The 18192-nt window shown below is 42.1% G+C and overlaps 1 protein-coding gene across 1 annotated transcript in view; it reads right to left on the bottom strand.

Annotated features, from left to right (window-relative positions):
- The window catches only part of SCN5A (sodium voltage-gated channel alpha subunit 5), a 103905-nt gene that overhangs the window by 14907 nt on the left and 70806 nt on the right, over positions 1 to 18192 (bottom strand). Inside the window, exons 20-21 of the mRNA XM_089919169.1 lie at positions 17633 to 17787; positions 2819 to 2992 (exon numbers count right to left, since the gene is read on the bottom strand). Of these exons, the coding sequence (XP_089775295.1) occupies positions 2819 to 2992; positions 17633 to 17787 (329 nt within the window). The remainder of the gene's footprint in view (positions 1 to 2818; positions 2993 to 17632; positions 17788 to 18192) is intronic.

Raw genomic sequence — 18192 nt, 5'->3', positions numbered from 1 at the left:
GATGGACTTCTGTGCTGCCCCCACCCGGGAGAGGATGAGGGGCATCTCTCAGGGACTTGCTGCTGAGGGCAGCCAGCTCCGGCCAGTCTCCCCGCCTAGCTCCCAGCAGGCCAGCCTTGTCTGTTGCTTCCAAAGTTCACCCTGCCTGCTCCACCCAATGTCAGTTGATGGCAACTCCATCCTTCCAGCTGCTCAGGCCACAAGCCTTGGCATCATCCCTGCCTTCTCTCTGTCTCTCACACCCTACATCCAACCCATCAGGATTTCCTGTTGGCTCTGCCTTCAAAATATGTCAGAAGTCCAAATATTTCTCACTGCTTCCACTGCCACCATCCTGGCCAGGCCGCCATCATCTCTCCCCTGGATCACTTCCACAACCTCCCAACCTTCTCCCTGCCTCCACTCCCCTCCCCCACCACCCTGATAGGGTGATTCTTTCATAACATGAGTCAGATGATGTCGCTCTTCTGTCCAAAGCCCTTCAACGCCTCCCCATTTCATTCTAAATAAAGGCCCATGGTTTTCAAAGGCTGCATCCGTTCTACCCCATGCAGTCTGGCCTCATCTCCTGCACTTCCCTTCCCCACTCCTCTGCTCCAGCCACTCTGGCCTCCCTGCAGTTCCTCAAGTATCCCAGGCACCCTCCTACCATAGGACCTTTGCACTGCTGTTCCAACCTCTGTTTGGAATGTTCTGCAGACATCTGCCTGGCTAACCCCAACCTCCTTCAAATGTCACCACAGTGAGCCCACTCTGGCCAGCCTGTTTAAAGTTCTAATCTCTGTCTTCCTTTCCCTGAGTCCTGGCCCTCCTAACCCCCTTCCCTCTCTACTTCCTTTTCTCCATGTGTATACATCACCAGCGTAATGTAAAGCTGGCTCATGTATTATGTTTCCGGTTCACAGTCACCTTCCTGCGTGTAGGCAGGGGTTTTGTCTGTTTTGTTCCCCAAGATCCTCAGCATCTACAATAGCACCCACATACAGTAGATGCTCAATACTATCGAAAAAAATGCATGAATTGAACACGGAAACATCCTTTTCCAGACCTTGAGGCCTGAAGTCCACCATTCCCATGAAGTGTGGGGATAGGGGGGCATGGCCAGTGTCTGGAAAGCTGGATTCCAGCACCCACTTCCTTCTCCTTGACCTTGGGCCAGGCCCTTCTCTGCTGTGAGCCTCAGTTTCCTTCTCCACAGGCTAATTCTCCAATCTTGAGAATTTCAGGCCCTTAGGCCTGGCCTCAGTGGAGTTCCCCAAGGTGTTGGGTGGTGGGAGGTGGGTGGGCTTCCCCAGAAGTCTTTGCAAACTCTATCTGGCCTGCCCTGGGGGAGTCCCAAAAAGCTGCAGGGACAGCTGGGTGAGGGGGCCTCAGGGCAGAGCTGCCAGGATCCCAGGCCTTCCCCCGGCCCTTCGGCAAGGAGGCTTCAGGGGTCCTTTCCCTCATCTCAGGGAGGCTCTGAGGGCTCCAGGCTGTAAGAGCATCCTGAGCTCCCCCCGTCTCTGCCAACCCAGCACCTCTCACCCCAGCATTAGCATCGGCCACTTGGGGTGATGAAAGAGGCCTGGGCTGGAGGCCCAGCAACGTGGATCTCTGTCTCCACATATACTCTAGCCCACGGAGCCATTCAAGTTTGTCCTCCCACCCAGGCCTGGACCCTGGCCAGGCCCACTGGCAGCTGAGCCCCTCCCTTTAGCTTGTGGGCCCAAAGTGGGGACCAAGCACAGGCCTAAGCTCATCTATAACTATAGGAAGGACAGCCCCTGCTGGTGGGCAGAGCTACGAGTGTCTTCTGGAAAGCTCTTCCCAGCTGCAGATCCTGACCCACATCTTGCTGTGCGAGACCCACCACAACCAGATGATGAGTCCTCGCCTGAGCCCTCCGCCATGTTCCCTCCGCCCTTAGGGAGCACAGATCCAAGGCTGCCCTGCATTCTGAGTCTCAATTCTCACCCCGCCATGGCTACCCTCCCACCTGACTGTGCTCAGGAGCCCCACAAGACCCTGCACTCACCCTGCTTGGTACCCAGAAGTGTCCCGGGGCCTGGGGAACTGTGGGGCAGGGGCCTCCCATTCCATCTGCCAACTGGGTGCTCAGGGGATATGCCAACCTCCTGCCCCAGGTCCCCTGGGCACACCGGAGGTCAGGCAAGCCCTGCCAGCTGCCTGATCACCCAGGGCAGCCACCTGGAACCCCTCAGCCAGTATTCATGCTTTCCTCCTCACAGGTGACTCCAACCCCTCTCATCCTCCCCAAGTGGTACCTTCTACCTGAGCCAGGAGGATCTCCTGCCTGCCCAGCACCTTTTCCCAATCCCGTGCCCTCTGGCCTTTGGCTCATTCCATCTCCTATACAACACCTCCTCTGTGTGTGGACATGTAGGCTCTTAACCGGTCATCTGTGTAGTGGGCCTGACAGACACTTCACAAGGTGCCGTGGTGAGGGCTGCAATACGGGCTCATCGCTCCCCCTTCTGGACGTCCTGAGAGGGTGGGACCCCACTCCTGCCCTGGCTCACACCGCTGCGGGAACTGCACTTCACTGTCCCCCGTGGTGAGTATAGTTTCTCCCAGAAGCCTAGGTTTCCCTGTGTCCCCAGTCGGGGGTTTTGATGGCAGAGCCCAGGTATCCGCTCTGTGACCCCAGACTCAGGCTTCCTGCCCCTTTGCCCACCCCGTGGCACAGCCAAGATGCTCCACTTCGTCCTGCTGTCTCCTGCTGCCCTATCCTTCTGTCCTTCTGTCCCTCGGCCTCAGCTCCTTCTCACACTGGCAACGGGCGCCCCCCTCCTCTCTTCCCTTCAGGGTCCTCACTTACATCCACAATGAGGAAATCGAGCCAGCACCAGGCATTGGTGAAGTACTTCTTGAAGCCATAGGCCACCCACTTGAGCAGCATCTCCAGCACGAAGATGTAGGTGAACATCTTGTCGGCATACTCCAGCAGGACCTTGATGGTCTTCCGCTCCTCCAGGTAGATGTCCTCGAAGGCCTCCAGACCAGGGTAGACAAGGTAGACATGATATCCTGACCCAGCCAGTCCCACCCCGCACAAGCCTTCATCTCTGACAGTATCTGCTGCCCAGGAGGGCGGGGCAGAGGGGAGCCATGTCGTGGAGGGGATTCCTGAGTGTGCCCTCTGAGCCGCGTGTGCACCATTGCTGGCTTAGGAAATGATGTTATGTGGTGTGTGGACAACAAGGCAGAATGTGTAGTGAGAATGCTTCTTCCTTCACTTTAAAGAGCAAGTCTCAGTTCAGTGCTAGTGCATTGTTAAGACCTCTCTAAAACAGCTCAAGGCCTGCTGCTAGAAACAGCATACACTTTCCCCACCCCCTCTACTCCACTGTGTTTTTACTCAATTTACTTTGGCAATTACCTACTTTTCATACGAAACAATATTTGTTTCCAATGACAACGATCATTCAAAGTTGCCCTTTAAAATAAACTTATTTAAACAAACAAAAAAACAGTGAATGTTCATCTAAGGCAAAATTTTAAAGAAATGATAATAAAGGCGGTTTGTAGATATGAAGATTAGGAAACACAGGACTAGATGAAGTCAAACCTCCTGCAATTCTCAGCATCTGGGAGTCAACATTCCTAAAATGCTAGAAGTTGTCGGTCTTTCCCCACCTCCTCACTGCTGCCTCAAGCCAAATCCCCGAGCCAATAGAGAGACTCAGATGGCCCCGCTGCCCTCTTCTAACTCCAGGCTTCTGATCTGTACCTGCCCCTCCTGAGTTACCTTCCCCTATCCAGAATGTGCTCTGAGGCTCCCAGTCTAGGCAACTGAATGCGTCACTGAGGGCCCCAGGGAGCTGCCTCCACCTGTCGCTCTGGGCCTCCCTGTCTGACTGCAGGGCCCCTGTGAGCTACAGTGATCCAGGGGGCCGGTGCTGTCAGCAGTCAGATTAGCAGACCACATAGCTAATCTGGTCCATGTAGATATGACAACAGGATAATTCAGGCCCCAAAATGGACTTTGGGAGTTGTTCAAGACAGAAAGTAGGCCTGTTTTTTTCTGAGTATAAAAATGTATGCGTCCTATAAAAAATGAAATAATACAGAAATTATAAAAAAAGAGAATAAACAACAACAAAAAAACCAAACAACCCAATCAAAAAATGGACAGAAGACCTAAACAGACATTTCTCTAAAGAATACATACAGATGGCCAATAGGCACATGAAAAGATGCACAGTGCTAATTATTAGAGAAATGCAAATCAAAACTACAATGAGGTACCACCTCACACTGGTCAGAGTGGCCGTCGTTAAAAAGTCCACAAATAACAAATGCTGGAGAGGGTGTGGAGAAAAGGGAACGCTCATACACTGTTTGTGGGAACGTAAGTTGGCGCAGCCACTGTGGAAAATAATACAGAGGTTCCTCAGAAAACTAAAAATAGAATTACCATATGATTCAACAATCCCACTCCTGGGTGTATATCCAGACAAAACTATAATTCAAAAAGACACATGCACCCCCTGTGTTCATAGCAGCACTATTCACAATAGCTAAGACATGGAAACAACCTAAATGTCCATCAACAGAGGAATGGATAAAGAAGATGTGGTACATATGTACAATGGAATACTACTCAGCCATAAAAAATAATGAAATCATGCCATTTGCAACAACACAGATGCAGCTAGAGATTATCATACCAAGTGAAGTAAGTCAGAAAGAGAAAGACAAATATATGATATCACTTCTATGTGGAAACTGAAATATGACACAAATGAACCTATCTATGAAACAGAAACAGAATCACAGACATAGAGAACAGACTGGTGGTTGCCAAGGTGGGGGGATGGGTTGGGAGAGGGAGGGAGTAAAAGGTTGGGGTTAGCAGACGTAGGCTTTTATATACAGAATGGATAAACAACAAGGTCCTACTGTACAGCATAGAGAATTATATTCAATATCCTATGATAAACCATGATGGAAAAGAATATAAAAAAAAGAATGTATATATATGTATAACTGAATCACTTTGCTGCACAGCAGAAATTAACAAACATTGTAAATCACTATACTTCAATTAAAAAAATTGATTAAAAAAAAGAGAATAAAAGTCATCTCCAATTTTATGACACTAAAGTAACCTCTGCTAACATTTAGGTTAACATTCTTTCAGCCCTCACTATTTGTGTGTATATATTTGAGTGCACGATTTTATAAATAGGCTAAAATATTTTGCTTTGAAATTTCTTTTTCCATGAAACAATCTTTTGTGAACATTTACCTACTAAGTAATGTGAATACATACAAGATCTATCATTCTTTTTAAAGGCTGTATAATATTTCATTATTTGCATATACTACTGTTAATTTAGCCATTGTTTCCAATTTATCCCTAGTAGAAACAACATTGCAATGAGCACAGTGTCTGATTATCTTGAGGATAAATTTCTAGAATTGAGGTGCCAGGTCAAAGTTATACTTTTGGTACAGATTAGGAAAAGGACCTCCAAAAAGAGACACCAATTTGAGACTCTTTCCACAGTGCATGAATGTGGCTCTTTCCCCACCACCCATACTGGTGCAGTTTCTCCTTTGTCACGTTTCCCAGACTAATGAATGAAATTTGTATTTGTTACACTTTAATTTATCTTATTACTAGTGATACTGACAGCATTTCCTTGGATATTTGCAGTGTTCTCTTTATAAATTGCCTGTTCATGTCCTTTACCTATTTTTTCACTTGATGGTCTGGTTTATTTGGGGACATTAACTCTTTGTTTTATATACTTTATCCTAGTTCTGTGCCTTTAAATCTTGTTTACTTTTGTTTACCGTACTGAAGTTCTATACTTTACTTTCAATTATATAATTTAATATATTTATATCATTTGTTATGATTTTCATTTAGTAAAACCTTTGGCATCATGCTAAGAAAGTCCTTGCCAGAGACTCCCTGAACAAGATGGCAGAGTAGAAGGACTTGAGCTCATCACCTCTCATGAAAACACCAAAATTACAACTAACTGCTGAACAACCATCGACAAAAAATGATAGGAAACTACCAAAAAAGACACTCTACATCCAAAGACAAAGAAGAAGCCACAACAAGATGGTAAGAGGGGCACTTTTGCGATACAGTCAAATCCCATGCATGCCAGGTGGATGACATACAAACTGGAAAATAATTATATCGCAGAGGCTCTCCCACAGGAGTAAGAGTTCTGAATCCCACATCAGGTTCCCCCAGCCTGGGGGTCTAGCATTGGGAGGAGGAGCCCCCAGAGCATTTGGCTTTGAAGGCCAGTGGGGCTTGAGTACAGAAGCTCCACGGGACTGGAGGAAACACAGACTCCACTCTTGGAGGGTGCACACAAGGTTTCATGTGCACTGGGACCCAGGGCCAAGCAGTGACACCATAGGAGCCTGGGCCAGACCTACCTGTGGGTCTTGGAAGGTATCCTGAAGAGGCAAGTGTTGCCTGTGGTTCACTGTGGGGGCAAGGACACTGGTGGCAGAGGCCCCAGGGAATGTTCATTGGCACGAGCTCTCCCAAAGGTCAACATTTTGGCACTGAGACCTGGCCCAACACAGCATCCTGCAGGCTCCAGTGCTGGGATGCCTCAGGCCAAACAACCAACGGGGTGGTAACAGAGCCCCACCCATCAGCAGACAGGCTGGCTAAAGATGTCCTGAGCTAACAGCTGCTTGACACACCCCTGCTCACCAGAGGGACAAGACTCAGCTCCACCCACCAGTGGGCAGGCACCAATCCCTGCCACCAGGAAGCCTGCACAAGCCCCCGGACCAACTGCACCCACCAGGGGGCAAACACTGCAAGTGAGAGGAGCTACAATCCTGCAGCCTGAGCAATGGAGACCACAAAGACAGAAAGTCAGACAAAATGAGATGGCAGAGAAATATCTTCCAGATGAAGGAACAAGATAAAATCCCAGAAGAACAAATAAGTGAAGTGGATATAGGAAATATACCTGAAAAAGAACTCAGAGTGATGAAAGTAAAGATGATCCAAGATCTTGGAAAAAGAATGGAGGCACAGACTGAGAAGATACAAGAAATGTTCAACAAGGAGCTAGAAAATTTAAAGAACAAAGAGATGAACAATGCAATAACGGAAATGAAAAATACACAAGAAGGAATCAACTGAAGAATAAATAAGGCAGAAGAACAAATAAGTGAGCTGGAAGACAGAATGGTGGAAATCACTGCTGTGGAACAGAATAAAGAAAAAAGAATGAAAAGAAATGAAGACAGTTTAAGAGACCTCTGGGACAACATTAAACATACCAACATTACAAGGATCTCAGAAGGAGAAGAGAGAGAGAAAGGGCCTGAGAAAATATTTGGAGTGATAACAGCTGAAAACTTCCCTAACATGGGGAAGGAAACAGCCACCCATGTCCAGGAAGCACAGAGAGTCCCATACAGGATAAACCCAAGGAGGAACACTGCAAGACACATATTAATCAAACGGACAAAAATTAAAGACAAAGAAAAAATATAAGAGCAACAAGGGAAAAGCAACAAATAACATACAAGGGAATCCCCATAAGGTTATCAGCTTATTTTTCAAGAGAAACTATGCAGGCCAAAAGGGAGTGGCATGATATGTTTAAAGTGATGAAAGGGAAAAACCTACAACCAAGAATACTCTACCTAGCAAGGCTCTCATTCAGATTCAATGGAAAAATCAAAAGCTTCACAGACAAGCAAAAGCTAAGAGAATTCAGCACCACCAAATCACCTTTACAACAAATGTTAAAGGAACTTTTCTAGGTGGAAAAGAAAAGGCCACAACTAGAAACAAGAAAATTTAAAATGGGAAAGCTCACTGGTAAAAGCAAACATGCAGTAAAGGTAAGAAATAATCTACACACAAATATGACATCAAAACAAGCAATTGTGAGAAGAGGAGAGTACAAATGCAGGATATTGGAAATGCATTTGAAATTAAGAGACCAGCAATTTAAAACAACCTTGTATATATACAGACTGATATAGCAAAACCTCACGGTAACGACAAACCAAAAATCTACAAGGGATACACACACGAAAAAGAAAAAGGAATCCAAACACAACACTAAAGATAGTCATCAAATCATAAGAGGAGAGAATAAAAGAGGAAGGGAAGAAAAAAGACCTAAAAAAAACAAAACAAAAATAATGAACAAAATGGCAATAAGAACATACATATTAATAATTACCTTAAATGTAAGAAGATTAAGCACTCCAACTAAAAGACACAGACTGCCTGAATGAATACAAAAACAAGACCCGTATATATGCTGCCTACAAGAGACCCATTTCAGATCTAGGGACACATACAGACTGAAAGTGAGGGGATGGAAAAAGGTATTCCATGCAAAGGGAAATCAAAAGAAAGCTGGAGTAGCAATACTCATATCAGACAAAATAGACTTTAAAATAAAGACTGTTAAAAGAGACAAAGAAGGACACACAAAAATGATCAAGGGATCAATCCAAGAAAAAGATATAACAATTGTAAGTATATATGCACCCAAAATATATACTTACAAAAAATAGGAGCACCCCAATATATAAGGCAAATACTAACAGCCATAAAAGGAAAAATCAACAGTAACACAACAATAGTGGGGGACTTTAACACCCTACTTTCATCAATGGACGGATCATCCAGACAGAAGATCAATAAGGAAACACAGGCCTTAAATGACACATTAGACCAGATAGACTTAACTGATATTTATAGAGCATTCCATCCAGAAGCAGCAGAATACACATTCTTCTCAAGTGTACATGGAATATTCTCCAGGATTGACCATATGCTGGGCTACAAAGTGAGCCTCCGTAAATTTAAGAAAATTGGAATCATATCAAGCATCTTTTCCAAACAAAACGCTATGAGATTAGAAATCAACTACAAGAAAAAAACTGTAAAAAACACAAACATGTGGAGGCTAAACAATATGCTATTAAACAAGCAAAGGATCACTGGAGAAATCAAGGAGGACATGAAAAAATACCTAGAGACAAATGAAAATGAAAGTACAATAACCCAAAACCTATGGGACATGGCAAAATCAGTTCTAAGAGGGAAGTTTATAGCAATACAGTCTTACCTCAGGAAACAAGAAAAATCACAAATAAACAACCTAATCTTACACCTAAAGCAACTACAGAAGAACAAACAAAACCCAAAGTTAGTGGAAGGAAAGAAATCATAAAGATCAGAACAGAAATAAAATAGAAACAAAGAAAACAGTAGAAAAGATCAATGAAACTAAAACCTGGTTCTTTGAAAAGATAAACAAAATTGATAAACCTTTAGTCAGGTTTCATCAAGGGAAAAAAAGGGAGAGGACTCAAATCAATAAAATTGGGAATGAAAAAAAGAGAGAAGTTACAGTGGACACCACAGAAATACAAAGGATCATAAGAGACTACTACAAGCAACCATATGGCAATAAAATGGACAACCTGGAAAAAGTGGACAAACTCTTGGAAAGGTACCATCTTCCAAGACTGAACCAGGAAGAAACAGAAAATGTGAACAGACCAATCACAAGTAATGAAATTGGGGCTTCCCTGGTGGTGCAGTGGTTGAGAGTCCGCCTGCCGATGCAGGGGACACGGGTTTGTGCCCCAGTCCAGGAGGATCCCACATGCCGCGGAGCGGCTGGGCCCGTGAGCCATGGCCGCTGAGCCTGCGTGTCCGGAGCCTGTGCTCTGCAGCAGGAGAGGCCACAGCAGTGAGGGGCCCACGTACTGCAAAAAAAAAAAAAAAACTTCCAACAAACAAAAGTCCAGGACCAGATGGCTTCACAGGTGAATTCTATCAAACATCTAGAGAAGAATTAACACCTATCCTGCTGAGACTACTTCAAACAATTGCAGAGGATAAAACACTCCCCAACTCATTCTATGAGGCCACCATTACCCTGATACCAAAAACATATAAAGATACCACAAAAAAAGATTACAGGCCAGTATCACTGATGAACATAGATACAGAAATCCTCAACAAAATACTAGCAAAGCAAATTCAACAATATATTAAAAGGATCATACCCCATGATCAAGTGGGATTTATCCCAGGGATGCAAGGGTTTTTCAATATCCACAAATCAATCAGTGTGATACACCACATCAACAAATTGAAGAATAAAAACCATATGATCATCTCAACAGATGCAGAAAACACTTTTGACAAAATTCAACACCGATTTATGATAAAAACTCTCCAGAACATGGGCATAGAGGGAACCTACTCAACATAATAAAGTACATATATGACAAGCCCACGGCTAACATCATACTCAGTGCTGAAAAGCTGAAACATTCCCTCTAAGATCAGGAACAAGGCAAGGATGTCCACTCTTGCCACTTTTATTCAACACAGTTTTGGAAGTCCTAGATACAGCAATCAAAGAAAAAGAAATAAAAGGAAATCAAAGCGGAAAAGGAGAAGTAAAACTGTTACTGTTTGCAGATGCCATGATACTATACATAGAAAATCCTAAAAATGCTACCAGAAAAGTACTAGAGCTCACCAGTGAATTTGGTAAAGTTGCAGGATATAAAATTAATATGCAGAAATCGGTTGCATTTCTATACACCAACAATGAAAGATCAGAAAGAGAAATTAAGGAAACAATCCCCTTTACTATCGTCTCAAAAAGAATAAAATACCTAAGAATAAACCTACCTAAGGAGGCAAAAGACCTGTACTCCAAAAACTATAAGACACCGATGAAAGAAATCGAAGATGACACAAACAGATGGAAAGATATACCATGTCCTTGGATTGGAAGAAATCAATATTGTCAAAATGACCATACCACCCAAGGTAATCTACAGATTTAATGTAATCCTTATGAAATTACCAATGTTATTTATTGAAGAACTAGAAAATTTAAAAAAAATTTGTATAGACACACAAAAGATGCTGAATAGCCAAAGCAATCTTGAGAAATAAAAACGGAGCTGGAGGAATCAGACCCCCTGACTTCAGACTATACTACAAAGCTACAGTAATCAAAAAAGTATGGTACTGGCACACACAAAAAAATATAGATCAATGGAACAGGATACAAAGCCCAGAAATAAGCCCACCTGCAGTCAATTAATCTAAGACAAAGGAGGCAATACTATACAATGGAGAAAAGACAGTCTCTTCAATAAGTGGTGATGGGAAAACTGGACAGCTACATGTAAAAGAATGAAATTATAACATTCTCTAACAAACACCATACACAAAAGTAAACTCAAAGTGGATTAAAGACCTAAATGTTAGACCAGATACTATAAACTCTTAGAAGAAAACATAGGCAGAACACTCTTTGACATAAATTGCAACAATATCTTTCTGGATCCACCTTCTAGAGTAATGAAAATAAAAACAAACAAATGGGACCTAATTATACTCAAAAGCTTTTGCACAGCAAAGGAACCCATAAACAAAACAAAAAAGGTAACCCACAAAATGGGAGAAAATATTTGCAAACAAAGTGACCAATAATGGATTAATCTCTAAAACACACAAACAGCTCATGCAGCTCAGTATCAAAAAAATAAACTCCCCAATCAAAAATGGGCAGAAGATCTAAACAGACACTTTTCCAAAGAAGACATACAGATGGCAAAATGCACATGAAAGGATGCTCAACATTACTAAATATTAGGAAATGCAAATCAAAACTACAATGAGGTATCACCTCACACCAGTCAGAATGGCCATCATCAAAATGTCTACGAACTGTAAGTACTGGACAGGGTGTGGAGAAAAGGGAACCCCCCTACATTGTTGGTGGGAATGTAAATTGGTACAACCACTATGGAGAACAGTATGGAGGTTCCTTAAAAAGTAAAAATAGAACTACCATATGATCCAGCAATCCCACTCCTGGGCATATATCTGGAGAAAACCATAATTCAAAAGGATGCATACACCCCAGTGTTCATTGCAGCACTATTTACAACAGCCAACACATGGAAGCAATCTAAATGTCCATCGACAGAGGAATGAATAAAGAAGATGTGATACATATATATAATGGAATATTACTCAGCCATAAAAAAGAATGAAATAATGCCATTGCAGCAACATGGATGGACCTGGAGATTATCATAGTGAGTGAAATCAGACAGAGAAACATAAATATCATATGATATCACTTATATGTGGAATCTAAAAAAAATGATATAAATGAACATATTTACAAAATAGAAACAGACTCACAGACATGAAAAAACAAACTTATGGTTGCCAAAGGGGAAAGGTTGTGGGGGGGAGGGATAAATTAGGAGTTTGGGATTGATATATACACACTACTATATATAAAATAGATAATCAACAAGGGCCTATTGTATAGCACAGGGAACTCTACTCAATATTCTGTAATAACCTATATGGGAAAAGAATCTGAAGAAGAATAGATATATGTATATTTATAACTGAATCACTTTGCTGTACATCTGAAATGAACACAACATTGTAAATCAACTATACTCCAATATAGCATAAAAATTTAATTAAAAAAAGACTATAGGGACTTCCCTGGTGGTCCAGTGGGTAAGACTCTGTGCTCCCAATGCAGGGGGCCTGGGTTGGATCCCTGGTCCAGGAACTAGATCCTGAATGCATACCATAACTAAGAGTCTGCATGTTGCAACTAAGAGACCATGTGCCGCATCTGAGAAGTCTGCATGCCGCAACTAAAGATCCCGCATGCCACAACAAAGATCCTGCGTGCCACACCTAAGATCCAGTGCAGAAAAAAATAAAGAATGAATGAATGAATAAATAAATAAATAAAAATTTTTAATGTATAAAAAAATACTACAAAAAAGTTTTAAATGAGGTACATATGAAAAAAAATGAAAAGAAAAAAGCAAAAAGAAAGCCCTTGCCTATTCCAAGGCTAGAAAAAAAATGACCTTCCTTTTCCTTTTCTCCTTCCTTCCTTCCTTCTTTCCTTCCTTCCTCCCTCCCTCCCTTCCTTCCTTCCTTTCTCATTTCATTGTTTTATATTACAATTTTTAAAATCTAATATATTTTGGTTGGAACAAATATATATTTTAATTTTTTTTTCAGAGTGACTAGTCAAGTGTCCTAACACTTTATTAAAGAATCCACAGAGTAGAAGTCAACACTATCATCTACCACATTTCTATATTTGCTTAAATGTATTTCCAACCTCGGTGTGGTTCTACTGCTGTCTTGGTCTATTTCTGAATTAGTGTCATATGAATTTTCCTGGCCATTTTTCATAATATTTAAGACAAACTTAAGCAATGTTTTGTCAAATTCCCTTTAAAATGTTAGAAATTTATTACTGCCTTGAGTTTAATAACTCATTAGCTTTAGGAACTAATACAGTCTTTCTGCCCAAGACCAGAGTATATTTATAGTATGTTTATCTGTTTGTCTTCTTTTACACTCTCCTTAGGCAAGTTTAATAGTTTTCTTCATGTACCTCTTACACATTCCATGTTATATTCATTCCCATTTATTTTATGGCTACAATGCCTGGCATGTAAGGACTACTGGAGAAATGTTACTTGTGACTAAGTGGTTTCTGTTAGTATAAAACAACAGCAACAATTATTTGTATATTTGTTTTATAACTGGTCATATAATATTTTTAATAGGTTTTAAAATTTTTCTAAGCAATCACTATCTACAAGTAATGATATATTTCTATTATTTTAAACTCATTTTATACTTGAATATATTAACTTAAATTCTTCTGTTTTTCTGGTTTTTATACTGTATGTTTAATTTTCTTGATTAATTGCACTGGCTAGTACTTCAAGATTATTATTAAATCATGAAAAACAGCTAAAAGGTAGTTAAATCATCCTTTTCTTATTCCTGACTTTAATAAAAATGTTTCTAGTGCTTTACTACTAATGATGATGGAAGAAGTTAATTTGAAAGTAAGTTTTTCATTAAGTTAATATATTTTATTTCTATTCTTACCAAAGTTTTAAAAATCAGGCATTCATTGAGACAATTATATGGTTTTTCTTTGTCTGACTCATACAAATAGATTTCCTAGTAGGGCATCGTTCTGACTTTTTAGGATATACCTAGCTATGACTCATTTAGTCTTTCAAATATTTTACTGGATCCTATTTGCATGTATTTTAAGAATTTTGCATCACTATTCACTAGTATAGAGTATGAAAACTGGTCTGTGGTTTTACTTCTGGTATACTTAAGGTTTTAAAAATCAGCACTATTTAGCTTTCATAAAAAGAATTTGTAGATTTTCCATCTTTCTTCATACCCTAGAAGATTTTAAATAGGATTGAAATTATTTTCTTCCTTGAAAATATGAAAGAATCCACTCTTGGAGATGTAAGAGATTAGACCTAGTGGTTTATTTGATTGTTTTAATTTTTGAAGGAATCAGCTTTGGAAATTTTATCAGATTTACTATTTATTTTCTAATTCATTAATTTGTGTTTTTATTTTATTAATTATTCCCTTGCTTTATTAAAAAAAATTTTTTTACATTTGTTTATTTATTTTTGGCTGTGTTGGGTCTTCACTGCTGCACGAGGGGTTTTCTCTAGTTGCGGTGAGCTGGGGGCTACTCTTGTGGTGCGCAGGCCTCTCACTGTGGTGGCTTCTCTGTTGCTGAGCACAGGCTCTAGGCACGTGGGCTTCAGTAGTTGTGGCACATGGGCTCAGTAGTTGTGGCTCGGGGGTTCTAGAGCACAGGCTCAGTAGTTGTGGTGCACGGGCTTCGTTGCTCCATGGCATGTGGGATCTTCCTGGACCAGGGCTTGAACCCGTGTCCCTTGCATTGGCAGGCAGTTTCTTAACCACTGCACCACCAGGGAAGTCCCTCCTTTGCTTTCTTTAAGATTAATTTGTTGTTGTATTTCTAATTTCTTGAGTTAATGAATTTATTCTTTCTATTTAATAATGAAAATGGTTAAGTCTATTAATTTTACTCATTACAGCTTTGGCTGCATCCCACATGCAGTATTACTGATATTGTTATTTTCTAGTTTCTTTCCCCCTCTCCCAAGTCGAAGTTTTTTCTATACCTCTATTTTTCCATTCTTATTTTTCTAGATTTCATGTGGACAAAACTGGTTGAACTGTAATCTTTGATTTATGACACACTGTCATCTTCAGTCCATGAATAGTCTCTATTTATTTGCTTACTTATTAATATAATGAACACCCATGAACCCACCATGAAACTATTTTCTGTTTGATCCGAAGTTTAAGAATAACTTTTACATTTTTAAGGGTTTGTTTTTAATCTTTCTATTTCTGCTACACTTAGCAGTCTTCTTATCTGTAAAACAGTGCCTATTTCACAGGGTTATTATGAGAATTAAATGTATTAATGTTTGTAAAATGTTACAATAGGGCCTGGCACATAGTCAGTACTATTTAAGTGTTAGCTATTATTTTTATTATGTTAGATCAAATTTATTAACTATACATATTTTTTACATATCTCATTGTCTTGTTCTTTCTACTTGATTTGTCAAGCACTAATAGAAGTGTGGTAAAATCTCACTGTACTACTGCACTGTTGCCACTTTTTTTCTGATTTTGCTTTGTATAAGTGCTATGAAATCCCAAGCAAATATATTCATAATAGTTGTATTTTTATTATAGGTTGGACCCTCTTTGTTTTATCTCAATTTTTACCTTGAATTCAACCTTGTTTAACATTAACAAACAAAACCACTCTGATTTTTGTTGTCATTGTTTGCATTTGTCTGCTATATCTTATTTCCTTTTACTATTTCTGAGTCACAGTGTTTCAGATTTGTCATTTGAGAACACATAGCTGAAGATTTTTTTTCTTCAGTCCATTTAGAGTCCTTTTCTTTTAAAAGATGAATTTTATCCAGTTACATTTATTATTAAAACACATGCTTGATCTTGCCTTTGCCATATTGTTTCCTGATTTAATGCTTCCTTGTACCGTTTTTCCCCCTATCTTTTGCTATAAATTCTCTGTGTTCTTAAAAAATTTTTCCCTTCAGCAATTTCAAAGTGATACATACTCTGCTTTCTGTTAAACAAGTTTATAACTTTAAATAACACACTCTGACTTCTTTTTCTCTGTATATCATTGATGTGTGTGTGTTTTTTTTTTTTTTACAGTGCTTGGCTCTCTACCCTGATGAGATTCACCATTCGCTTGCCAAAACTCCTCCTCACTTATGCTAGGCTGAGCTTTTCCTCCACAGCCCAGACTAAATGGCTCTGGCTGCCCTTGTTTGTGGCTGTTTAAAAACAAAACTCGTTAACATATTGTCAAATCCTCCTTCTCTGAAGCCTACAGAGATTTGGCTCTAGCTGCTGACGGTAAAACAGCATGTAGCCTGCAAGCCATGGCTCCAGGCCCACTCTGGAACAGGGGCAGGGCAGTACAGGGTGGGATGGGAGGCCCAGAGGTTTAGAAGTGATAGCTGCAATGTCTCCCCATGGCCTGCCCTGACAGAAGGCAGCATGTGCTGGAGGCAAACAGCCTGGGATCAGAGTGGCCCTCTCCCTCTCTATAGTCCAAAGCATTCCTTGTTAGTTGCTCACCCATGGGGTTCTAAACTCCTCAACAATATCAGGTGCTTGCTCCCTCTGGGCTAGGAAAGTTTCTGTTTGTTCTGATCACCCTTCTCTCTGCCCACCAGCACCTTTCACAACCCTCTCCAGGGCTGTTCCATCTCCTAGAAGGGCTCTGAGAGATGAGTAAGGTACTTGGGAACCAGATAGGGCATCCCTGGAGTGCCTCACTGCTCCTCCCGGCCTCACCAAACCTCCCTATTTTCCATAGTCCAGTTCCATCTGCTTCCTCCAGGGAGTCTTCCTGATTGCTCCAGTTCCCCCTGACCTCCCATCACCCTGAGTCATCTACTCCATTCTTACTCAACTCTCTCTCGAGCTGATATCTGACTATCTCAAACCTGCTGAATCTGATTTCTCCAACTAGACTGGGAGCCCCTGAGGCCAGAGCCAGAGTCTCTTCCTCCTATTGCTCCTCCACGGCTCACAGGACCAGTAGATACAAGGAGAGCTTAGTAAAGACCTATTGAACAAATGGAAAGTCAAGACAAAGGACTCGGAATCTGACTCTCTTGGCTCAAATGCCACATCTGCTGCTTGTAAGTGGTGGGGCTTCGGGTGAGTTACTTAATGTTTCTACAAAGGGTTTCTATGGGGATTAAATGTGATAATGCGTGAACTACATAGCTTGGCCTCTAGCCCTAGAAGACATGGAATGAGTGGAGCTACCAGTGTAATATCAGCCTGCATTGTTAATTGCAATGAACCAGTCTGACGGAGTGTCTGACGCTGTGTGCAGGTGGGTGTATCACCAGGGCTTGGGTGTAGGTGACTGGTGACCTGCGACCTATGCCAGCTGTGCACTGTGATCTGGGCAAATCACTTCCCTTTGTGGAACAAGGAGGCCTGGAGAGATGACCTCTGTGAGCCCTTTCTGCTCTGACCTCCATATGTGCTGTGGGTGTTGACAGTTTATGAGTTGGTCCTGATCTGGGGCCCTGGGGGAATGCATTTTCAACAGAGGCTCCGCCCCAGTTTCTGACCTGGTTTTCCAGCTGGAGATCTCCTTTCTCTACCTCCCCTCCTCCTCCATACCTCCCTGCCCAATCCCCAGGAGGGTACCAGCGCTCCACTGCTGAGCAGGATCATGAAGATGATGAACGTCTCGAACCAGCTGTGCTCCACAATGCGGTAGCAGGTCTTGCGCAGCCTCCACCAGACCTTCCCTGGGGCCTGCGTGGTGTCCACGGTGCAGCAGGGACAGCGCTGGACACAGCCTTTGGGGGAGGGAGAGGAGTCAGACCCAGTCCAGGGCCTGCAAATGCCCACATCTGATGGCAGAAAGTTGAATGGTTGAAAGAATGACTGAAAGAGGTTACAATGATGGGTAATGAACTGGGTAACATGGTGGGTGGGGCCATGGCATGGGTGGGTGGCAGGGAGGGGTGACTTTGAGTGCCGCCCTCAGGAGCCCACACTCAGCAGGTACCCTGTGGATAAGCTGGATGGACTAGGCAACCAGTAAGTAGAGGAAGGGCCTGGCAGTTCTGGGCAGGGGCAAGGCTGGGGTTGGGATGAGCTCCAGCTTGCCCTGTGCTCATCTAGGAAACTCTCCCCCTGGGGGAATGTACCAGAACCCCCTGGGGTGCTGTGTCCCTGGTCTTTCTCCATGTTTGCAGTTT

Source organism: Delphinapterus leucas, chromosome 10 (assembly GCF_059928025.1).
Source record: "Delphinapterus leucas isolate spDelLeu-1000000601 "Yukka" chromosome 10, BTC_Dleu_Yukka2, whole genome shotgun sequence".
In the NCBI taxonomy this organism is placed as follows: Eukaryota; Metazoa; Chordata; class Mammalia; order Artiodactyla; family Monodontidae; genus Delphinapterus; species Delphinapterus leucas.
The sequence above is the reverse complement of the archived record's forward strand: the minus strand, read 5'-3'. Positions and strand labels throughout refer to the sequence as shown.